General features: G+C 46.6%; 1 protein-coding gene across 3 annotated transcripts in view; it reads left to right on the top strand.

Annotated features, from left to right (window-relative positions):
- The first annotated feature begins 423 nt into the window (after window positions 1–423).
- CSNK1A1 (casein kinase 1 alpha 1) overlaps window positions 424–24,945 on the top strand; it is a 79,930-nt gene continuing 55,408 nt past the window's right edge. For all 3 annotated transcript variants that reach the window (XM_082257150.1, XM_082257149.1, XM_082257151.1), the window contains exon 1: window positions 424–732. In XM_082257150.1, the coding sequence (XP_082113276.1) occupies window positions 610–732 (123 nt within the window). In that variant the 5' untranslated portion in view covers window positions 424–609. The remainder of the gene's footprint in view (window positions 733–24,945) is intronic.

The raw sequence follows: 24,945 nt of genomic DNA, 5'->3' as shown, positions 1-24,945 counted from the left end.
TATCAGGAAACGTAAAAGAAAGACGACTCGGCTTCTAGCCTGAGTAACACCCATATAAATACGAGGAAAATAACCGCGTCAGTCCAAACTATTTCGCCCACAGCTAATATGGCCGCCTGCAGCACGGGAGCCCCGTGACGTCACCCGCCTACCAGGGAAAGGCGGGGCCCCGGGACGGTTGTGTTGGACGCCGTGTGAATTGACGTCGTACGCGCCTTCCCTCGTACCCAGGGTGCAGTGCGGCACGGAGGAGGGCATTTTGTGGTGAGGGAGTGAGAGCGGAGGGGTTAGCAGGAAGAAGAGAACACAAGATGGCGGCCTAAGGAAGGAGCGGAGGGGCTGCGGCTGTGACACAGGGAGTGAACACCACAGACAAGCCGGCGCTATTAAGTCCGGGAGGCTCTTTAGAGCCGTCCATCGCGCGGACGGAAGGCCAGCCACCGCTGGGGGAGCGGGGACACCGCTGACTGAAGAAAAACAACGAGCCTCCCTCCTCCTCCCTGCCCTCCGGGACCCAGGCAGCGCCATCTGCCCCTTTCTCATCGGGATTTCGTGCCATTCCAGCACGGCTACGATTGGACTCCTTGCTGCCTCTAACTCTTACGGATCATGGCGAGCAGCAGCGGCTCTAAAGCCGAGTTTATTGTCGGTGGAAAATACAAGCTGGTGCGGAAAATCGGATCTGGTTCTTTTGGAGATATTTACCTGGCGATCAACATCACTAACGGCGAGGTAACGTGGCCCCGTATTACGCGCTCTAAGGGGAGCGCCCTCTGCCGGTCGCTTGGGGGGGAGTGAGGTTATAGCCCTGTATAGGGTGGTCTGAAGGGGCGCCCTCTGCTGGCCCATTGGGGGATAGTGAGGTTATAGCCCTGTATAAGGTGGTCTGAAGGGGGTGCTCTCTGCTAGCTGCTTGGGGGGGGGTTATAGGGTGGTCTGAAGGGAAGGGAGCGCGCTGCTTGGAGGGGAGTGATGTTATAACTGTTTAAGGTGGTCTGAAGGGGGTGCTCTCTGCTAGTCGCTTGGGGGGTGAGGTTATAGGGTGGTCTGAAGGAGAGGGGGGTGCGCTCTGTCTGCTTGGAGGGGAGTGAGGTTATAACTGTATAGGGTGATCTGAAGGGGGTGCCCTCTGTGAACTGCTCTGAGGGTTATGTTTCTCGGGGGGGGGGGGGGGGGCTGTGAGCTGAGCTGCTGGTGAAAGTACTCCCTGCCAGGGGGACTTTGCCCCTGTATAGGTTTATTTTCATGGCCCTGTGGGAGAACTCCCTGTAGGTGCTGGGGGGATGGTAAAGGCCTTTAAAGGTTGGACAGAGGGGAGTACCCCCTGTCAGCTTGCATATGGGGGGGGGGTCATGCCTCCATTTAGGGTAGCCTGCTGTGGGGAGGTTATCGCCCTATAATCAATGGCCTGAGGTAAGTGCCGGGTGATGGGAGTCTATAGCATCGTTTAGGGTAGTCAGGTGAGAGCTGTCTCTTCTGGGGGTTATAGCCTAAGGAGTGCGTCCTTTATGGCCATTTTGAGGTGTTATAGCCCTGTACAGGGTAGCCTGAGGAAAGCGCTCTCTGTGGGCTACTTGAGATTTTGTAACCCTCTACAGGGTAGCTTGAAAAGTGTCCTCTGTGTGTTACTCAGGGTTTTATAACCCTGTTCAGGCTGGTCTGAGGAGAGCACCCTCTGTGCGCTACTGGAGGTGTTATAGCCCTGTACAGGGTAGCCTGAGGAGAGCGCCATCTGTGGGCTACTTGGGGTGTTATAGCCCTGTACAGGGTAGCCTGAGGAGAGCGTCCACTGTGGGCTACTCGGGGTGTTATAGCCCTGTACAGGGTAGCCTGAGGAGAGCGCCCACTGTGGGCTACTCGGGGTGTTATAGCCCTGTACAGGGTAGCCTGAGGAGAGCGCACACTGGGCTACTCGGGGTGTTATAGCCTTGTACAGGGTAGCCTGAGGAGAGCGCCCACTGTAGGCTACTTGGGGTGTTATAGCCCTGTACAGGGTAGCCTGAGGAGAGCGCCCACTGTGGGCTACTCGGGGTGTTATAGCCTTGTACAGGGTAGCCTGAGGAGAGCGCCTACTGTGGGTTACTCAGGGTGTTATAGCCTTGTACAGGGTAGCCTCAGGAGAGCACCCAATGTGGGCTACTTGGGGTGTTATAGCCCTGTACAGGGTAGCCTGAGGAGAGCGCACACTGTAGGCTACTTGGGGTGTTATAGCCCTGTACAGGGTAGCCTGAGGAGAGCGCCCACTGTGGGCTACTCGGGGTGTTATAGCCTTGTACAGGGTAGCCTGAGGAGAGCGCCTACTGTGGGTTACTCAGGGTGTTATAGCCTTGTACAGGGTAGCCTGAGGAGAGCACCCAATGTGGGCTACTTGGGGTGTTATAGCCCTGTACAGGGTAGCCTGAGGAGAGCGCACACTGGGCTACTCGGGGTGTTATAGCCTTGTACAGGGTAGCCTGAGGAGAGCGCACACTGGGCTACTCGGGGTGTTATAGCCTTGTACAGGGTAGCCTGAGGAGAGCGCACACTGGGCTACTCGGGGTGTTATAGCCTTGTACAGGGTAGCCTGAGGAGAGCGCACACTGGGCTACTTGGGGTGTTCTAGCGCTATATTGGGTGGTCTGGTGAGAGCTCCCTCTTTGGACTGCTGGTGGGTTATAGGCTTGTATAGGGTGGCCTGAGAAGAGAGCCCCTTTTCGGCTTCTGGGGAGTTTCAGCCCTGTATAGGGTGGCCTGGTGAGATCTCCAGCTGCTGGAGGTGGGGAAGGGGGGTCATAATGTGTGATCTCTAGATAAAGATGTCCTGGTAGAAATGGGGAGTTCATGAGTGCTGCCAGCCTTTCTCAACCTTTTCAACACAGAGGAACCCTTAAAAAATTTCGGGTCTCTGGGGACCCCTGCTAAAAATAAAATCTACAATTCATGACAGTCCGTGGGAAGAATTACCCCCTTACAGATCGCTAAAAAGAACAAAGAAACTTATCTGAGAGGCAGAAATTGCCCTTTGCTCAAGGAACCCCTAGCAACCTCAGGAGGAACCCTAGGCTTCCACGGAACCCTGGTTGAGAGACCACGATATAGGCTGTAAGCGGGCTGTTTATAAAACCCATATCTAGGACGAGTCCCACGTTACTTCTATTTACACCTAGTATTTTGTATGATCAACACATTATCCTGAGAAGGGTTAAGAACAGATGCCTAAACTATATCCCAAGTAGTGGTTTATAGGGAGGGCAGAATGGGCTGCTCCCTGGGGCCCCAGTCTCCAAGTGAACCCATGGGGATGCTAAAAACCTTCAACATGTTGGTGCTCTAAATAAAAAAAGGGACTCTTTGCTGCTCTGTAGACTTATGTTCAAGGAGGTGACCAGTAATGAAAGACTTTCCATGTGTGCTCTATCTACCTAGAAGAGTTAGGACAATAACTTTCTGCCACTGTCAGAGGTATTGTGCAGAGTATATAGCCCAACATGGGCCTACCCACAATTCAACCACTGTTCAGTATCCACAGAATTATTTTACAATCCAATGTCCCAAAACACATTTGTCAATGCACACTGACCTACACGTGATCTAAATTGCAGACTGATAGGGGTCCATAGATAACTGCCTGGACCAGTGGTACAAATAGACCACTGTTATACAGATGGAGGTTGTGAAATTCCTTTTTTAGTCACAAGTTGCATTATGAGCCATGGAACCATAACTTAAACACTGTAATCTTACTGCTTCCCAACCTTCCTGGTCATAGATGTTTTCTAATGATTGTCATGACTATTCCTGCCATATTTTTTACTCAGCACTGCATGTATTGATGTCTGGAGTGGACTATGATGTGAGTGTTTGAGCTTTGTTCAGAGTGACTGCTATGTACACAGGCTCTGTGTGTTCAAGTCACAAATCTTTTATGTGTAGAATAACCACCAGCTGTTTGCAGTAGTTGCTCTCTATTTTCGATTTGTGAGCAAGTCTAGTTTGTGGTGTGGAATTGTCCGTGTCCATATTTTGTCTTCCTGTTTGTGGATGGTTTACCGTGTTTGTTTTTCCCAGTATTCCCCTAATGAATTACTGTGTGGTGGTCATAGCGATGGGTTGTTGATTGTCTTGCTATGGTATCTGTGACAGATATGTCATGATCTCTGATTTTTTTCAGCCCAGTGATTCCTAGTAATGTCATGTAGCCATTATTATAATCTTGCCTTTCTAGGCCTCATGCACACTTTCAGTCCTGCGTTTTCAGCTTTTCTAAACACAGGAGATATCTGGGAAGTAGTTATGCACCAGCACCATTTTTTTTAAGACCATTACTGATGCATTTTATGAAGTACTCACCAATACCAATTAGATACCTATTTTTGTCATGTGACAGGTTTTTTTTTTTTTTTTTTTGTGGCGCTCGTTCACACCATGCATGCATGAAAACTGATGGGAAAACGTGATGATTTCACTTGCAGAGACATCCGTTTTCATGTGCGGGCTGGCCGCAGTGTAACTTGAAAAGGATTCCTGTGTGATTTCCAGTGTTTCTCGTATTTCCTACACAACAAATCATCAAAATTGCACCTGAGCCACACGTGTAAGGTATTGGTTTTAATACTGGAGCATTTTGCATGTGTACAAGTACTTGTGCAAATGCTTAGTATTGACACAGATACCTGTAATCAGTGCAATGCGATTGGGAAGTACAAACGACTTTTCTGCTCACCAGTTCTTTTTTTTTCCTACATTTAGATGTTCCTGCTTTAAAACAGGTTTTGGCTAATTTAGCAGATCCTGGACACATAAGATTTGTTTTTTTAAAAACTGCTTTACTGACTGCCCCTAAAGTTACAGTGTGAACGGCACCCTTGAAAAAAATAGTTACTTGCATTTAGAAATGTCTTCTAAATACATAAGAGGTTTGTCATTGTGAATCAGGCTTAAATTGGATCTATTTTTCATTTAGGAACTCTTAGTGCCGGTTTACATTTATGCGATCAGAGATCGCATGTAATTCGAAGCGCACTGCTCCTAAAATTACATGTGATGTCTGTGCGGTGCAAATTCAGCCATACAGTTTGTATGGCTGAATTTGCACCGTAATCGCACTGAACGCGCACAGGACCTTTTTTTTTTTTTTTGGTCCGCAGCAGAATTGGATCGCATGGTGGTTCACACTAGTGTGATCCAATTCTGTGCAGACTTACAGATCGCACTGCGATATGCGATCTGATCTGGGGGTGTTTGAATTGACACCCCCAGCATATCGCATATGACGGTGTAAACTGCCTGTGCTGCGGATGCGATGCGGGAACACGCTATATTTGCAGCGTTCCCGCCCGCATCGCATCAATGTGAACCGGCACTTATCCTTTTTCATTTTTATTAAATTATGGATGTAAATTAACTCCATTATGCCTACAACTTTATCTGAAGTGCATTCTATTTAGATTGGACAGCTGAAACGTTTTCTTACCATTACTAATTTTGGAAATTCTATATATGGACTCACTGGGCAGCATTTTCCTGCATTTTATAGCTGGGGATTGCAGTTCATGGCAAGTAGTTTTTATACCCATGTGCTGATGAAGCTTGTTACAAAAGTCTGCTTAATTACCCAGGGTTACTCCCTCCCAATTCTCAATCAGGGCAGATCTGTGGGGACTGGGAGTGTGTATAAAGTGTTAGTGCAAATTAATCCCAGGAGTTTTTAACATGATTGTCTTTAAAGCGGAGTTCCACCCAAAAGTGGAACTTCCGCTTTACATATTCCTGACATACCACATTTGGCATGTCATTTTTTTTGGGGGGGGGGGGGGAGCTGGTACCGAAGTTTGACAGATACCTGCTCCCACTTCAACTCGGCCTGCCTAGACGGCTCCAGCGCAAGTTCTCTCCCCTCCCTGCAATCTTCTGGGACACGTCAGCCGAAAGCTGTCACAGCTGGTTGCCCACACTAGATGCCAGTGGTGCCGCTAGGAGAGGGGGAGGAGCGAAGCTTTGGGCGGCCGCATTACTGGTTCCTGGGACAGGTGAGCGTGTGTTAAGAGTCGGTTCACACTGGGGCGACACGACTGTACTACTTCGGGGGCGACTTGTGCATTCCCATGCACCACGACTTCGGAGTGGCTTGCAGGGACTTCACATAATGGAAGTCTATGCAAGTCGCTCCGAGGTCGTCCCGAAGTAGTACAGGACCCTTTTTCTAAGTCAGAGCGACTTGTGTCGCTCCTATTAGAACGGGTCCTGTAGCGGTCAATGGACCGCGAGGGAGCGCGACTTGTCAGGCTGACAAGTCGCGCTAGTGTGGACCGACTCTTAAGTCAGCAGCTACACTTAGTTTTTGTAAACACAAAATCGAGTGGAACTCCGATTTAAAGCCAGTTCAGTTTGCTATATATTGGCTCTCCAAAAGTCTGTGCTTTTTCGTTTTGACACATGACATCAGGGGATTAGACTTGGAATGTGTCAGAGGTGGAAGGGCAGCCTGATTGTTTTTTCTGTGTCCATGAATGCTAGAAACCCTGGTGTTGTCTTTCATCTGTATGACATTGAAAAGGTTGAGAACAAAACCTGCTGTATTTGTGTTTTGGGGAAAAAAAGTGGCATTTTGTTGTGACGTGGTGTAATACTCAACTCGTTTCAGTTTACTTGTTCAAGCAGGACATCAATAAAATAAAACCTCCACTGAGTGGAAAATATTAACATTTGTCTTGTTCTTGTGAGTTCTACAGGCCTTACCTGTCATAGGCTTATCAACTGCCTTAACTGATGCCAAAAACTTTTTTTCTTCAGCTCTTAACCACAACTGTATCAAACACAGGACCCACGATTGTTTATCTTCCTCTAAAGTAAACTTGTTCTTTGGTCATGCAATGCCCATGCAGCTGCTTACTTTCCTTTTACTGCCTCAACTTCTGTTTGCTTGAAAAAATAACATAGAAAAGCTGGTATTTCCAGGTATGGGAAAGCATGTGAGTCACTCCCCTTCCTGCCAAGTGACAGCTTTGATCATTGGATAATCAGATGCTTCCCATGGTCCTCAGACCTGTGTACGTTCCAAATTGTCAACTGAAGCTTCCACAGGATTTCTGCTTGCACCTGCAGACAAGAGGGAGGGAGGGAAGGAAGGAAGGGAAGAGACCTTAGAAGTAGAGCCAAGACTCATTTGGTCCTTCTCATGTGGGTCACAGGTGTTTTTTTTTTTTTCTGTACTCTCTATTACCATTAATAGCCAATGAAGGAAGCGGGTAGGGCCGAGCCGCAGCTCCATGTCTAAATAGACACAGCAGTGGCTTGGCTCGGGTGGTGCCCCCATAGCAAGCTGCTTGCTGTAGGGGCACTCAGCAGGGGGGGAGGGACCCGAGCAGAGGAGTATCTAGGCTGCTCTGCAAAACTACTTCACAGAGCAGGCAAGTATAAAATGTTTGTTTTTCTCTATCGTCCATTGACAGATGCAGCTCCTATGCTTCTTATACTATAGGGTTATGCTGCCACTTACAGGAGTAGTATTGGTCAAAAAAAAATTCACCGAGGGGCTGTCCTTCACGGCATATCCCCACACACACTCTGCCACAAGCCAGTTTTTTTTTTTTCTATGGTTGCATTCTTCCCACCCCTCATGCCTACCCTGCTTTGAGGCTTCCCTATGGTATAAGACGCATAAGAGCTGCGTCTGTCAATGGACGATGGGAGAGCACTGGATTTTTGTAAGAACTTAAAGTAAAATCCTTTTCTCTGAAGTCCATTGACACGCAGCACCCGCTCCCCTTTTATGGGGATGGTTTGTGTCGTCTTTCACTGCTTGCTACGAAATTGGCTTGTGGCAGAGTGTGTGTGGGGTTATGCCAGGAAGGACAGCCCCTGTAGGCGTGTCGGTGAACTGTTTCCTGCCTAGTACTACTCCTGTAAGTGCCGGAATAACCCTATGGCTTAAGAAGCATAAGAGCTGCGTCTGTCAATAGACTTTTACGGTAAGTTCTTTAAATAAAATCCAGTTTTCTCTATCGTTCATTGACGGACGCAGTTCTTTCTGATTCATATCAGTAGGGTAATACTGCCCCCTACAGGAGTAGGACGCTAGGCAGAAAAAAGTTCTGGCTACGCCTATGGGCAGTACCGGAGGGTACACCCTCTTCCTGCATGGGATGTCATTTTTTTTTTTTTTTGCCATATAGGCATCTGCTTCAGGTTGCAAGATGACTACCTGGTTGTTCACACCTTTGCCACGTTTTATAAGGTGGATGTGTTGGCATCTGCAGATGTTTCTTTTCGGCTGCAAGTTTTTTTGCTGGCTGCTGTTTGGAGGGCTTTTGGCCTGCCTTGAGGGTGTTTACTGTTTGTTTTCAGGTGGGCCTCATCTTTTGTCCTGATGAGTCCTATGTTGCCTGGTCGGCTATGTTTGGCCCTGGGGACTCATTTTATGGCACCGCTTTGGGACGTCCCTACTGATATGAATCAGAGAACTGCGTATTTGACTTACCGTAAAATCCTTTTTTCAAGTTCATTGACGGGACGCAGTACCCGCCCCTCTATTTTGAGTTGGGTTGGTATTACTTTCTGACACAGTTTTGATACAGAACTGACATCCTAATGCAGGAAGAGAGGGTGTACCCTCCGGGACTGCCCATAGGCGTAGCCATAACTTTTCTGCAAATAACATTGAAGTCTATGACGGTCGCTCCGGGTCGCCCCAAAGAAGCTCCGGACCCTTTTTCTAAGTCGGAGCGACTTGTGTCGCTCCTATTAGAACGGGTCTGCAGCTTCCCTATGGAAGGCGACCTGTGAGGCGACCAGGTCGCCTCACAGGTCGCCTTAGAGTGAACGGGGACTAATGCTGCACTTCCAGTGGGCTCACGTGTTTGTTTTTTCTTTTTTTTTTTATAAATCTGATATTTAGGGATGCACCGAAATGAAATTCTTGGCCGAAGGCCGAATACCGGACGCGGTGTTTCGCATTTTTTCCATTTATTTTGCCGCGAACAGGGGGGCGGGGCGTGGACCTAGTGTGAAGGAGCCGCAGTCAGGAGCAGGGGGCGGGACGCGTGCGTGACGTCACACCCCCTACTCGCGGCCAGACAGGACACCAGCGGCGTGTGAGAAGGGAGCCGCGAGCCGCAATGAGGAAGGTGAGCGGTCAGGGCGGAAGCTACAGAGGATCATTACATACATTATAGCAGAGGGTTACTGCAGAGGACATTTACATAGATCACTACAGAGGATCACTACAGAGATAATAGCAGAGGATTATTACAGAGATCATAGCAGAGGGTTACTGCAGAGGACATTTACATAGATCATAATAGAGGACCACAGCAGATCACTACAGAGGATCACTACAGAGATAATAGCAGAGGATTATTACAGAGATCATAGCAGAAGGTCACTGCAGAGGATCATACCAGAGGACAATTACATGGATCATAATAGAGGACCATAGCAGATCACTACAGAGGATCATTACAGAGATCATAGAAGAGGATCACTACATAGGATCATTTCAGAGATCATAGCAGAGGATCATTACAGAGATCATAGCAGAGGATCATTACAGAACAGGGGGGCGGGGCGTGGACCTAGTGTGAAGGAGCCGCAGGGGGCGGGACGCGCGCGTGACGTCACACCCCCTACTCGCGACCGGACAGGACACCGGCGGCGTGTGAGAAGGGAGCCACGAGCCGCAATGAGGAAGGTGAGCGGTCAGGGCGGAAGCTGACATTGTTCGGCTCAAAATTATTCGGCCTTTTGACTTATTCGGCCGAACACCGAAAGTGCTATTTTCTCTATTTTCGTCCGAATAATGTTCGGCCGCCGAATATTCGGTGCATCCCTACTGATATTTTTTGCATACATCAAATCATACCATACACATTCACATAAATGGTAATGACAGTAACACAAAAAAATATATACACACACGCACCCTTCCCTCCCTAATGCATAATCCTCATAAAGATACTTTAAATATTATCAACAAATAGAATTCCCCCAACTCCCACTCAATGCCTGACTACTTCAAGGATTAAAGGAGGTGAAGCAAACCGCCTATGCGGCCGTACCAGAATCGGCCAGCCCTCCTGACATATCCTGTCCTATTTCCTCAGACTACACTATGTGCATAGGTTTCTCTGTACAATGGTAAATTACTATTAACCAGACCTTTCCAAAAGGAAACTGTAGGTGGAACCCTTTTTTCCAGTGTAAAGTAATTGCCTTCCGTGCATAAAACAAGACTAAAACTTTTTTAGCTCTCGTTTGTAACAAGGCAGTCGCCAGACCCAATAAAACAGATTTCAGTAGCCCCAGGAATAGAGATTGTTGTATGTGCTTTAAGTACAACCAAAACTCCCTCCCCAATAACTAATGATCTTAGGACATGACCAAAAAATGTGTAAAGTTCCCCACCCAGTCTCCATCTCCAACATTCAAGAGAGCGTGATAGATCCATCCGCTGTAATCTAGCAGGAGTAAAATAAGCCCTATGCACTATTTTATACTTAATTTGTCAGTCCCGCAAGGAGATTAGACTTTAAAATGGTAAATCTCAGATCTTACCCTAGTCCTCCGGACCTAAACCTGGCCCCTCCCTCTCCCATTTAGCACATCATTTATCTAACGGAGGTAATGGGTCCACTACTAAATGAGCGTAAATCATGACATGCTTTTTATTACAATCCAAGCGAAGCAAACATTCCAACTTAGATTTCTCTAACTGCAAAGGTGCATTCAAAAATTGACTCTCGAAAGCATGAGCAAATTGCCTGTTGTAGAAATAAGTGAGTGGCATCCTTAACTCCTCAGAGTTGAAAAAAGGACTTCAAAAAGCCTCCCTCCACCACCTGAGAAAGAAACTTGATCTTGTATTTAGTCCAAATCATCGGGTCTGGTAGCTTGAAAAAGTGAGATAGGACAGGATTCTTCCGAATTGGCACATTAAGATATACTAATACGGAAGAACCACGCTCCCTGAATAATCCAGCCCTCCATGCCCTAACCATGGTGAACATCGAAGGTGTCAATGGATACGGTGCCCCCAATCCCCGAAACACCAGTACACGCAAAGCCTCCAGTAATCCAACTATGGCCGTCTACAACATTGTGGGTGGATTGGTCTGGGAAAAACCCACCAGGCCACCGCGATCAACTGGGAGGCCAAAGAATACTTTGGCATATCTGGAAAAGCCATCCCACCCTGGGAGGCAGGCCTCATAAGTGTGGCTAACCGGTATCTCGGAGGACTAGGGGACCAAAGAAATCAGCAGCCTCACATGTTAGTGAGGAGCATAATTTGTTTGGGCCAAGTGGCCCAAACAATCTATGTAGCCTGTATCAAAAGATGGAGTTCAGCTTTAGGGTAAGAAAAAAAAAAAAAAACACTCTGAAGTCTATCATGGTCCAAAATAGAAAATGTAATTTGCAGCTTAGTCCCTAAATGTGGTGGCTGTATTTTTTTTTCCCAGTCTCTAAGAACATTTTCAGAAAGTACAGTAAATACACCTTGGTCATTTTGGTGAGCCTGAAAAGACAACAATACCAGTGTTTTTATTGTGTAATCTACTATTCCCATTAAATACCATGTCATGGACAAAGGCAGACATATTCGAAGTCCAGTTTGGGTGACAACAATGGCTCCTTCTATAGATACAGTGGAGAGTTGGGTGTAGACAAAATGGACAGGAAGTGTTGTTTTTATGACCAGGTGAGCATATGGGGGATAGCCTGGAAGAAAAAAATTGAATTAAATAAAACTTAAAGGATAAGTTCTGCTTTGGGAACATGTTACATTTTTCACCCGTGGTGTTTTTTTTTTGGGTGGAACATATAACAGGTTTCCGCTGCAGCCGCCGCCCGCTGCTCATTTCCCTGTGGCAGCAGTACAACGAGAAGCTTCCCGTTCTAGCTGTCACTTTTCTAAAACCGTGCAGCTGGGCTGCATCCTTCATACACAGAGCTCTGTGTATGAATGAACTACAAGTCCCGACCTCCTTTCCAGCTGCTGGCTTGGTGCTGTGAGCGATGAGGTTCGTTGATTCTTCCTGTCTGAATGTATTGGCTTCCTTGCACGAGGTATGAGCAAGCAGATGCACTGACAGTCTGAAGTGCATTACAGGCTCCTGTAACAAAATAAAAATTTTTTTTTCACCTGCTAAAAAAATGTGCATTTTTTCTAAAAAGTGAACTTCTTTAATGCAGTCACCACATGTAAGGACTGGTAAGCACTTTTATATATTACCGTATATACTCGAGTATAAGCCGACCCGAATATAAGCCGAGACCCCTACTTTTGCCACAAAAAAGTGGGAAAACTTATTGACTCGAGTATAAGCCTAGGGTGGGAAATGCTGCAGCTACTGGACCCAACTGGACCACCACGAGACACAAAATAGGGGCTGCGGGCATGGTACAGGAGATGGCGCAGGTCATAGTACAGGCATTGCACAGGTCATGGTAAGGGCATGGCACAGGTCAGGGCACAGGTGAAGGTATAGGCATGGCACAGGTGAAGGTATAGGCATGGCACAGGTGAAGGTATAGGCATGGCACAGGTCATGGTACATGCATGTTACAGGTCATGGTACATGCATGTTGCATGGCACAGGGCATGGTACAGGCATGGCACAGGGCATGGTACAGGCATGGCACAGGGCATGGTACAGGCATGGCACAGGAGATGCAGTGCTGCGGGCATGGTACAGGAGAATGTCCTGTACCATGCCCGCAGCACTGCATGAGGAAATACAGGGGCTGCGGAGGCATCTCACTTACCTGTCGGTGAGGCGCCGTCTTCGATTTAAAAACCGCGCCACCCGGCGCCGCCATACGTCACCGCAAATGTGCCACCGATGCTCGGGAAAAGCCGAACACGTTCGGCTATTTCCGGGCATGCGGCACATGCGCAGTGACACGTCGGCGCCGAGCGGCGCCATTTTTAAAAAGACACTCCAGTCAGTGACTCGAGTATAAGCCGAGGGGTGCATTTTCAGCATGAAAAAACATACTCGGCTTATACTCGAGTATATACGGTAAATTTTTGTTCTTGGATTTAGATATGTTAATCCCTAAAATCAAAACCTTGTAAATTTTAGAAGTTCAAGCCACTTCCGACCCACCATATAGCAGAATGATGGCCACAAAGTGGTTAAGTTATCCTGACTGGGCGTCCTAATACGTCAAACAGGATAAGCCGCTCGCACCCAAGAGGGCGTGCAGAGCAGCGATTCGTCACTGACACACCGCATCTCCGATCCTGGTAAAGAGCCTATGACGTAGGCTCTTTACCATGTGATCAGCTGTGTCCAATCACAGCTGATCACATGGTAACCAAGAAGTGCCGTTTATCAGCTTTCCTCAGTTTACGCTGACAAGGCGCGAGTAGAGGAGAGCTGATCAGTGGCTCTCCTGATGGGCGTCTGCACTGTTAATCAGCGCATTGATTTTCAGTGCAGAAACATCAGGGATGTCCACTAGAGCCCCACTAGGGATGCCAACCCTAGGCCACCAGGAATGCCAATCAGTGCTTATCAAAGATGCCACTCAGTGCCCATTAGTAATGCCTGTCAGTGCCTCATCAGTGCTGCCTATTGGTGCCGCCTATAATTGCCTATCAGTGTTGCATATCAGTGCAACCTTTATCAGTGCAGGAGAAAACATACTTATTTACAACATTTTATAACCTAAACGAAGAATTTTTTTTTTCACAATTTCCGGTATTTTTTATTTGGCAAAAAGAAAAAACCCAGTGGTGATCAAATGCCACCAAAAGAAAGCTCTTTGGAAAAAAAAATGATAAATTTAGTTTGGGTACAGTGTTGCATGGCCACACAATTGTCATTCAAAATGAGACCGCGCTAAAAGATTAAAATTGGCTTATGCAGGAAGGGGGTATTTGAAGTGTTTAAAGGAGATGTACGGCCAAAGCTCATTTGGCTTGTACATCTCCTATGGATCACAGGAGTGCAGTTTTCAGCAGAGAGCAGTTTGAAGTCAGCTCTGCAGACATCACAGATGTTGGTCCAGGCACCGCATCATCGCGACCATGGAGTTGGGTTCTGCCAGGTGCCTGGACCGACACTGAGAGCCTGAGCCGGCTGCTCCCGCCCCTCTACAGCCCAGCGCTCTGAGTGAGGGGAGGCAGAGCAGAGAGCTGACAGCAGCTCTCTGCTCGGCGAGCTGTCAGAACCAAGTGAATCGGCAGTGTTCAATCGCTCAGTTCTCAGTGTAGAGGCGCCAGGGGACAGATGCAGCATCGGACCGATGGGTGCAAAAAACGATTCCCATATATCGCCTCCTTCAAGAATTTTCTGGTCCAGGAAACTTTCCTCCAGATGGTTTCTAATGGCACAGAGCAGGCAAGTATAAAATGTTTGTTTTTTCTCTGTCGTCCATTGACCGAGACGCAGCTCTTATGCTTCTTATACCATTGGATTATGCTGCCACCTACAGGAGTAGTACTAGGCAGTAAAAAAACAGTTTACCATGCCTACGGGGGCTTGCCCTATAGGTATAACCTCACACACCCTGCTCCAGCATACCAGTTTGTTTCTGCCTAGTGAAGGAGTAGGACCTAGGTGTTTCCTGCTGGCACTTCGGTCTCGGTTTTTTTTTTTTTTCTTTTTTTAAGAATATTTTTTTATTTTCTTTACTAACTTCTGCTAGAGTGTTCAGGGGGATTCCTCCTGGTGAACTACAAGCAATAGCCAGCAGAGGTTTCGCACTGGATAATTATGTCCTTATGGTCTCCCAGCCTGGCCTACGAGCATGAGCAGGTTATAGTCCTGCACTAGGCCTCGCCACAACAGAGCCTCATTTTGGATGGGGACGAGCCTGCAAGTGGATGTCTCGCTGGGACGTGACGACCTTTGAGTCGCAGTGTTCCTCTCGACTGGCAGCAGCACCCCCACTCTGGGTGGGATGTGGTCTGTCGGGAGCAGAGCCCACCCAGTCCATGGTATGGTGAGTAAATGCCGCCTCCCCATGTCCCTTTGTTGTCTCGGGGGGGGGGGGGTTTGTGGGCCCACTCCTGGGGATGATGGGACCTAGTACTTCCTAAAAGATCCTCCTGGCCTTTCAGGATTCCTGGCCCTGCCCCCCTCCCCAGCCCTTATTGCGGCTTTCACCTGGGGGGGGGGGCGCGATTGCTGTGGCACCTGGCATCCTGGGGGGGGGGGGGGGGTTGAAAATGTTACCTTTTTCCTGCTGTAGATCCTCTGTGGCCTCCAATTTGGGGTCCCCTGGCCGCATGGCGTGCCGTGGGGGCCGCCAGCTTTAGTATGGGTATAGGATAATTTCTCCCCATTGATCTGCATGGTGCAGCCATTTTCCCTGTGCTTTCCATTGACTTGCATTGGCAGCAAGTTTTTTGTGTAGCCCTATGAAGCTACACAGGCAGTGTGACCTTTCACATTCTATTCAGGTTGATGTCATATCCTGTGACTTTCACTTTACTGCTGCACAAATCTGCTCTGGAGTTTTCTCAGAGGTGGTAAAGTACTGGGGTCTTTATGGGCCATCTCCCTGGGCATCTCCCTGAGTGCACTATCTGCATATATTTAAGGGGGACTCCGCATACTGCGGTGATCGGCGGTGGGGATCGCGCTCAGTGCTCTTTAAGAGACAGTACACCTGTTTTCCTTTGAACTAGTTATGGAGTCCCAGGCAGTGGTTTCACCCTCAGACCCCCTTAGTGCGACTACCGAACCTTCCGGATCGCAGTCGCTGGCTGCGATTTCAGCAGCACTGAAAATCCTGGTGATCAAGGTCGATTTTGTGAAGAAAAAGGTTATTAGCCCTGCCTTCACTGTCACCGGTGGGGTCCTCTGATTCCGAGACTGATATGGTCGCAACGGACGCCCCCCTCCCTGAGGGATCGCTGTCCTCGCAATTGGATGGTGAAATGGGCCTGTCCTCTTTAGCTGTAGCACGGGAACGCGCTTTGGTGGAAGCCCTGATTGTTTCAGTGAGGGAAACTTTAAAATAGCAGATGAGCTGATGCCGGCAGGGACGCGGGATGTCCTTTGGCTCCCGCAAAACCCAAAAATCGGGCAAGGTTTTCCCTTGTCCCTAGAATTTTCATGATATTGTTGATGAACAATGGTGGCGCGTCAAGCAAGTGCTAGTAGTGCCTAATAGCTTTTAAGCGCCGTTATTCCTTTGCTGAGACGGCTTCGAACCGTTGGACGGTACCGCCTAAGGTGGATCATCCTGTTATCCAGGTTGAACAAATCCTACTATAGTGCCTGTGGAAGATTCCCTGCTGTTTACGGACCCGGTGAACAAGAGGGTGGACTTCCCCCCCCCCCCCCCCCCCCCCCCCCCATCTTCATGTGTTGGCGGGTTCAATCTTGAAACAGATTTTTGTGTCTGTTTTGGTATCAGACGATTACAGAATGGGTTAAGGTTTTTAAGGGGAACCTAGATGTTGATTTATTTTCCCCGGAGCTGATGGAACTTATGGACCAGATGGCATATCTACAGGGGGACACCAGCGAAATTGGATTTTTTTTTTTATTGGGAATGTTTTATAGCAGAAAGTAAAAAAATATATCCCCATTCCCCCCCCCCCCCCCCCACACAAAATTGTCACTATTTTTTTGTTTATAGCGCAAAATCTAAAAACCACAGAGGTGATCAAATACCACCAAAAGTAAGCTCTGTGGGTGGGAAAAAAAGTATGTCAATTTTATTTGGGTACAGCGTCACACGACTGCAATTGAAGTAACTCGGTACAGAATCACAAAAAACAGCCTGGTCATTAAGGGGGTAAAACCATCCGGAGCTGAAGTGGTTAAAATAGCAGATGTTGGAAGATGAGGGCTTTAAATATCCTTGGAAGGGACATAGGAGGCTGGCATTTCATGATCATCTGATAATGGTAATTGCTTGACTGACTGACCTGATGATCCCCTGACTTCAATTTCTTTCCAGTCAGACTTAGGACAAGTATGCAAGTAAAGACCATTTTGGACCAGCTTGGGCCTAACTGGGCACACTGTATGAATGATTTGTAGCCTCAGCATTTTTTTTTTTTTTTTGCATGCTTGTCTTTTGAAAATGAAGGTTACTTAACCACTTCTGGATCTAAAGAATTTGCCCCCTTAACGACCATGCCATTTTTTGCGATTCGGCACTGCGTTATTTTGGCAACTGGCAATTGCGTGGTCGTGCGCCGCTGTACCCAAATAAAATTTGTTTTTTATTTTTCCCTCCACAAATAGAACTTTCTTTTGGTGGTATTTGATCACATGTGCGGGTTTTTTTTACAAATTACATTTTTCACATTCTGCTATATAACATTCCCAAAAAAAAAAAAAGTTTAAACAATTTTTCATCCTTTTTAGGTCAGTTTGTACTCTGCTGCTTTATTTTTTTGGTAAAAAAAAATTGCAAGAAGCGTATTTTGATTGGTTTGTTGAAAGATTTGTTATATCACTTTTTTTTTTTACTAGTAATGGTGATATGCATTTTTTAGTGGGACTGCGACATTGTGGCGGACAGATCAGACCCCTAACTGATATTTTTGACACTTTTGGAGGGATCAGTGACATTACTACAGTAATCAGTGCTAAAAATATGCACTGTTGTAATGACACTGGCAGGGAAGGGGGTTAACCTAGGGGGATCAGAGGGTTAATTGTGAGCCTAGGGTAGGGTTTTCTAACTGGGGGGGGGGGGGGGGGGGACTTGTGAAATCATCATGGAGACCTGTGTTCCTATATAGGAGGATCACAGGCACGCTGTGATATTTCAGAGAGAGCACACAGCTGACCGTCCTCTCTCAGCGGGCAGGGATCACGTGTGCCCAGCGCCATCTCCGCTTCCTAGATTTGCGCAGCCGAGCCAGCCTGCTGCAGTGTATATGCAGCGGGCGGCAAGCGGTTAAAGTATTTGTAAAGTCTTTTGTGTGTTTTTTTTTTTTTTTTTTGATCAACCTTATATACTTTCAACCTCTGTGCAGAACTAACCGCATAGTGCAGCCTGGATCCTCCTATTGGGTCACATTGTTTCTGCTCCTGGTCCCTCCCTTCTGTTGAGTGCTCTCCAGCAGCTTGCAATGGGGGCACCCGAGCCAAGCTGCAGATCCGTGTGTCCATTCAGACATGGAGCTGCCGTTCGGCCCGGCTCCCTCTCTCTCTCCTGATTGGCTTCTGCGGCTGTTAAAGTCTGTAAGACAATGTCGCTGTGGTTGTGTTTCAGCTAATTGGTAGGGAGGGTCCCGACGGCTGAGGGACTCCTGGACATTGTAGGATAGGGATGGGGTTTAGGTAAGTATTTGGAGGTGGCTGCTTCACACAGAAGGCTTTTTTTATCTTAATGCATGGCATGCATTAACATAACGGTCTGACTTTACAACTCTAACTTGGAAAAATTCTCGTACGACAGAATACAACTTTGGAAGTGATTGTAATGTGTTGTATTGTAATGTATTCTTTCCTTGAGTCTTCATGGTCTTGCTCTTCCGATTATTTATTTTTCCCAGACAAATACTGTTCTGATGAAATGAAAATTGTATGACGTGGAATCTTAGATATTTTCAAGTTTTTGTCCTTTCAGGCAATTTAGAATTACTGTCATGCTCGGCTCTCGAAAGCCGTGAACGAACAATCACTTTATCAGGTGATCGATTTGAAAGCGAGATTTTTTGCCTGATTTTCTGATCATGTCTACTTAAGGTGTAGCTCCACCCATAATGAAGTCAGCAGCTACAGTATTTGTAGTTTGCCTTTTTTTTTTTTTTCCCCCAGATTGGAAAGCCTCTTTTATCACTTCAGTAGCAGGCACTTTCACCCTCTTTCTGCCCAGGCCAATTTTCAGCTTTCAGCGCTGTCGCATTTTGAATAACTATTGCGCGGTAATGCAGCACTGTACCCATATGAGACTTCCCACAAATACCTTTCTTTTGGTGGCATTTGATCACCACTAGTTTTTTTTTGCTAAACAAAAAAATATCGAACATTTTGAGAAAAAAATAAAAATTAATAGTTTGTAAAGAAGTTTTTCTCCTTCACTGATGGCCACTGATGAGGCTGTGCTGATGGGCATCCCTGATGAGGAGCAACGGTTTGGCATCCCTGGTGGGCATCCTTGATAGGTCTGCACTAATAATCAATGCGCTGAATATCAGTGCAGACCACTGGTCGCCCCTGGCTGTCATTCTGCTATAGGCCGGGCGGGATGTGGTTAAGTCAGATGGAGTGTTAATCGACTCTTTGTAATCTGCCAATTAATAGGAAGCTTTCTCTGAGTGGCAGAGAAGGATAGGCGAGCAAATGGCGTCTTGACCTCTGGCGTAGGCAGTCAGAAGAAGCTTTGTATTCATTTTATAGAGTACACACCTTTCTGTAAGTCTGTGGTGCGCTGCTCAGCCCAGCTCTCTTTTTTTTCGGCAGTGTGATTGAAGGGTCCCATCCCACTCCTGGAACACAGTACTGTGCTGTATGTCACGGGAGGCTACATACAGTTAACAGTGTACCCAGCAAGCGCACCTATTAGTGCAGTAAATAGTTAATTTGGGCTTTCTTGGCCCAAACAAACAATATAATGCCAGCTTTACACTGCTCTGCTGAAGTTTGGCTGCAGTGCAGGTGTATCTGCAGTTTTGTGCATTTTACCTGTGGTTTTAGCTGAAGTTCTTTAGACTGACTTATAGACCACACATTTTCTGAAAGCTTACCAAAGAGGCAACATGCAGGACTTTGGTGCGTTTTTCAGAAAACACGGCAAAAATGGCATGATAGAAATTCTATGGGACCACAGGTAAAACATGCACAAACTGTAGGTACACCCACTTTGCAGCCAAACAGCAGCAGTGTGAAGTCAGTCTTAAGGGATAATTAAGGCCCTGTTCACACCTTTTGCATTTTACATGCAATTTAGGTGCAGTGCTTGATGCACTTTAATCAAATCACACATCATACTTACATATGGTAACTCACCTAAAGCGTATTTAAAATGCACCTAAAGTACACTGCACAGATGTGGACCCAGCCTAATGGTGGTTAACCTTCAAATACTTGTACAAGCCTCAGCAATGGTTTGTTCCAGCCATCTCCACCGTACACATTCCTGGGTGGAAAATTGTCAGGTGGACTACCTCAGTCGGCAGGTTTTGGACCAAGGGGAATGGTTCCTTCATCTGGAGGTGTTTTATCAGCTGTCTCCCCGGTAGTGCACCCCTGAGGTGGATCTGTTGGCGTCTCCGCTCAACAGAAAGGTGCAGAGGTTTGACTCCGTTAAGGGATCCCCTGGCAGACACCACAGATGCGCTGGTCTCCCCTTGGGGTCAGTATCGGCTGATTTACGCCTGCCCTCCTCTCGAACTTCTGCCAAGACTATGTAGGATTGAGGCAGAAGGTATTCCGGTCATCTTAATGGCTCCGGACTAACCTTGTTGGGCTTGGTACTCCAGTCTGGTGCCGCTGGTCGCCGATGTTTCATGGAAGCTTCCTCTCAGGGAGAATCTGCTGTCCCAAGGACTGATCTTCCATCCTGCTTTACAGTCGCTGGCTTTGATGGCTTAGCTGTTGAACGCCAAGGGCTGAAGGATAGGGGTTTATTTGAATTGGTGATTCCTAGTTAGGAAATCTACTTCTAGGAAGATCTCCTATTGTACGTGGAAGACGTATATTGCGTGCTGTGAGTCATTGCTTGGGGTTCATCCTCGGTGGCTCGCATCTTAACCTTCCCTCAACTGGGGGTTAAACAGAAGTTGGCCTCGAGTACCATTAAGAGCCAGTTGTCTTTTTCCAATGACCGTTGACAACACACTCCCTGGTGTGTACCTTTCTGTAGGGTGTCTGACATATGGTCCCTCCAGGGCGGGCTCTGTTGCTGCCTTGGGATCTCAATTTGGTGCTTTCAGCTCTACAGACGCCTCACTTTGAAAATATTCAGGAGATTCCCCTGCTTTCGCTGTCCCAGTTGGTGAACTTTTTAGTGGTTATCACCTGTGCGCGTAGGGTGTCTTTCGTCACCTTATCTGGTGATTTACAGGGATAGGGTGGTTCTTTGCCTCTGTACGTCATTTCATCTAAAGGTTGTCTGTTTTTCATTTGTATGGAGACATTGCGTTGCTTCCCTGTGTCCCAGGCCTTAACATCTGAAGGAAATTGCTTTACATACCTTGGATGTGGTCCGGGCAATTGGGGTGTACCTGGCAGCTACGACAGACCTCCAAAAAGGGTTGTTCGTTTCCTCTGTGACCATTTCTAGATGGATCAGACAGACCAGTTCAGGCCTATTCCATTAGGGATCGGTTTCCTCCTTTTCCTGTCAAGGCGCACTCTACTAGGGCGCTTAGTGCCTCCTGGGCCTTCTGTCACCAGGTGTCAGTGACGCAGGTTTACAAGGTGGCCAACTAGTCGTCTGTGCACACTTCACAGTTTTTTATGAAGTGGTTGTGTTTGTGTCTGCGGACGCTTCCTTTGGCAGCAAGGTTTTGCAGGCTGCGGTTTAGAGGCCCTGGTCCTCTTTGAGGGTGTATTGTTTTTCAGGTGAGCTCCAGTTGATTGAGCTCCATATTACCTGGTTGGCTATCGTTTAGCCTTGGGAATTTCTTCTTTCTGTTCCCACACCTCATGTTTACTGCTCTGGGATGTCCCAACTGTCAAGGAGCTGTGTCGGTCAATGAACGAAAGAGAAAATTGAATTTTTGACTTGCCGTAAAATCCATTTCTCTGATCATTGACAGACACAGCACCCACCCCCTCAGTGGAGTTGGCTTTCTTCTGACACTGCTTGTAACAACTGAGTGCTTATGGCTGAGTGGGAGTATACCCCCCCTGGGACTGGTCCATAGACCTAGTCAAGTTTTTTTTTTTTTTTTTTCCCCTGCCTAGTGTCCTATTCCTGTAGGGGCAGCATAACCCAACTGTCAGGAAGACAAGGAACAGTCCCGTCAATGAACATCAGAGGAATGGATTTTAGGGTCAAAAATCCCATTTTATTTTTTGCTTAGAATAAAGATCACGATAGTCTTGCTTTTCTCTCACGATTCTCAGCGTAACATTATACAAAAACTTTTTTTTTTTTTCCCAAAAAACTGCATGTGAAAGACTTCTGCGCAAATAGTGTGACAAAAAGATTGCAACGATCGCCATTTTTTTTTCTCTAGGGTCTCTGCTAAAATGTGTGTTTGGGGGTTCTAAGTAATTTTCTAGTAGATGCTGATTTTAACTTGTAAGCAACAAGTGTCAAGCTTCCTCTTTAAGAGGTTTAACTTCCCTCAACAGACGTTCATTTCATTGATAAATTTTAACGCTTAATCGTGCAGCTCTACTCTATGCACGAAGACATGCGCACTGTTCTATTTTGAATGGTCCCTTGGTGACATTACTGCTACAATTGCTTTATATAAATGGATCTTCCTGCATGACTATTGCAAAATTGTCTCCCTATTCTATCATTTCTATTTTAGAACACTTTTCTAGAGGACTGCTCATGCAAACTGGAAATTCTCCTCCTATAATCCATTTATTGTATAGTTAGCCATGCCTAACCTTTCCCAAGCAATGTCCAAATATTCTTCCTCTTTCCCGGTTTAATAAACACCTTGGTGTAACTGACACTGAGCTGCTTGCAATAATTCTGAGCCTGTCAGGAGTTTTGTGCATGCTGGGAAATGATTCACAAGTTTTTCTTGGAAGCTCAGTGAGTAAGATTGCTATGTTCCAGTGCATGGTTTGTCCCTAGATAGCAACTTTATGTACACGGTTAAAGGTTGTAAGCTTTGTAACCTGTCGGGTCTGAAGCCCAACTCCACACTACACACGTGAGGAAAAAAAAGCCCCTTGCAGTGGGGTCATCTACTCTGGGATTACCTTCTGGGTACATTCCTTCAGCTCCCCCTAGACCTACTGAGCATTCAACCATTGTAGTGCATAGGGGGCACTACTGCACAGATTTTCTGTTCTCCATCCGAGAGTTGGGCTTTAACCACTTAAGGACCGGGACTGTTTTTGACACTTGGTGTTTTACAAGCTAATATCAATTTTTTTTTTTTTTTTGGCTAGAAAACTACTTAAACCCCAAACATTATATATATATATATATATATATATATATATATATATATATATATATATATATATATATATATATATATATATATATATATAATTTTTTTTTTTTTTTGCAGAGACCCTAGAGAATAAAATGGAGATCATTGCAATATTTTCATCACACCGTATTTGCGCAGCAAAAAAACAATTTTTGTAAATTAAAAAATAAGAAAACGGTAAAGTTAGCCCAATTTATTTTCCATAATGTGAAAGAATGTTACGCCGAGTAAATAGATACCCAACATGTCATGCTTCAAAATTGCGCACGCTCGCGGAATGGCGACACTTTGGTACCTAAAAATCGCTATAGGCGACACTTTAAAAATTTTTACAGGTTACCAGCTTAGAGTTACAGAAAAGGTCAAGGCCTCAAATTATTGCTCTCGCTCTAACGATCGCAGCGATACCTCAAGTGTGGTTTGAACACAGTTTACATGTGTGGGCGGGGCTTCTGTATGCGTTCAAATCTGCGCACGAGTTAACGGACAGGGCGCTTTAATTTTTTTTTCCTGTTTTATTACTTTCTTTTTTTTTTTTTTTTTTTTTACACCGTTTTATAAAAAAAAAAAAAAAAAAATTGATCATTTTTATTACATGGAATGTAAACATTCCTTGTGATAGAAATGGGTGTGACAGGACCTCTTTATTGTGAGATCTGGGGTCAAAAAGACCTTGACCTCACAAGTACACCAAAAAAAAGACCTTTTAAACCGGTTGCTAGGCAATGACGTTTGACGTCGCTCCGGTCCTCCAAGACCATAGTCAAGACTTCCTGTCTAAGAGGATATGGGACCGGATTGTTTTCCCCGCTGCCGGCGGGTTCAGCAAGCGGGGAAAACGGCCGGGACGCGGCAGGAGGGGGGGGCACGTCTTCCCCTGCCCCGGGAAGGGTGATCGCCGTTGGGACCACCCTTATCTGAAAACTGACCGCCTGCAGTTTAAAGAAATACCGGGGTTATAGTAGCTATCTGCTGCCATAACACCAGTGTTTTAAGTGCCGGTTCACACTGTTCCGACTTGTTAGGCGACTTGGTCGCCTGACAAGTCATACTCCATTCTGTGCAATTGGACCCGTTCTAATAGGAGCGACTCAAGTGGCTCCGACTTAGAAAAAGGTTCCTGCACTACTTTTGGGGCAAAGTCAGAGCGACTTGCATTGACTTCCATTATGTGAAGTCGGTGCAAGCCGCGCTGAAGTCGCGGTGCACGGCGACTTCATTAAGTCGCCCGAAGTTGTGTCGCCGTAGTGTGAACCGACACTAAAGCACAGGTTTACAAAAGAGTAATATCTACATTTGCAAAGTAAATAAGAGGAGTCTGTGTTCACTCTGCAAACTCCCATGTGTGGTGGAGGGGGGAGGGGGGGAGAATAACTCATTTTTTGCTAGCACATGATTGGATTTTCAAAATGAATACAAGTTCACGTTATTCACAAACATATACTTAACAAAAGCAATTAAAGTGGAGTTCCACCCATTTTTGGAACTTTAGATCTATGTAATCCCCTTTTAAAATGGCTTTTACCAATGGAAACTTTTTTTTTTTGCTAGTAAATACCTTAATTTCTGCTTTATTCCTCCTCTCCTCACTTCCGGGTCCGATCGGCGATGACGTCATTCGGCGATTCGCAGTGTCTGCTGGGATGTATTCTATTCCAGAAATCTCGCAGTAGCTGAACTGTACTGAGCCGTGCCTGCCCCGCCTCCGCCCCGCCTCCTCTCATTGAGTTGTATTGTATGCAATGTATTAAGGCTGTTCTCTGCCCCGCCTCCGCCCCGCCTCCTCTCATTGAGTTGTATTGTATGCAATGTATTAAAGCTGTTCTCTGCCCCGCCTCCTCTCATTGAGTTGTATTGTATGCAAGAGGTTGTTGTTTTGCATTTGCAATGACTGCTCAGCTGGGAAGCAAAAAAGT

Source organism: Pelophylax lessonae, assembly GCF_965119305.1.
Source record: "Pelophylax lessonae genome assembly, chromosome: 4".
NCBI lineage: Eukaryota > Metazoa > Chordata > Amphibia > Anura > Ranidae > Pelophylax > Pelophylax lessonae.
Note: the sequence above shows the minus strand (reverse complement) of the source record. Positions and strands in the feature narration are given on the sequence as shown.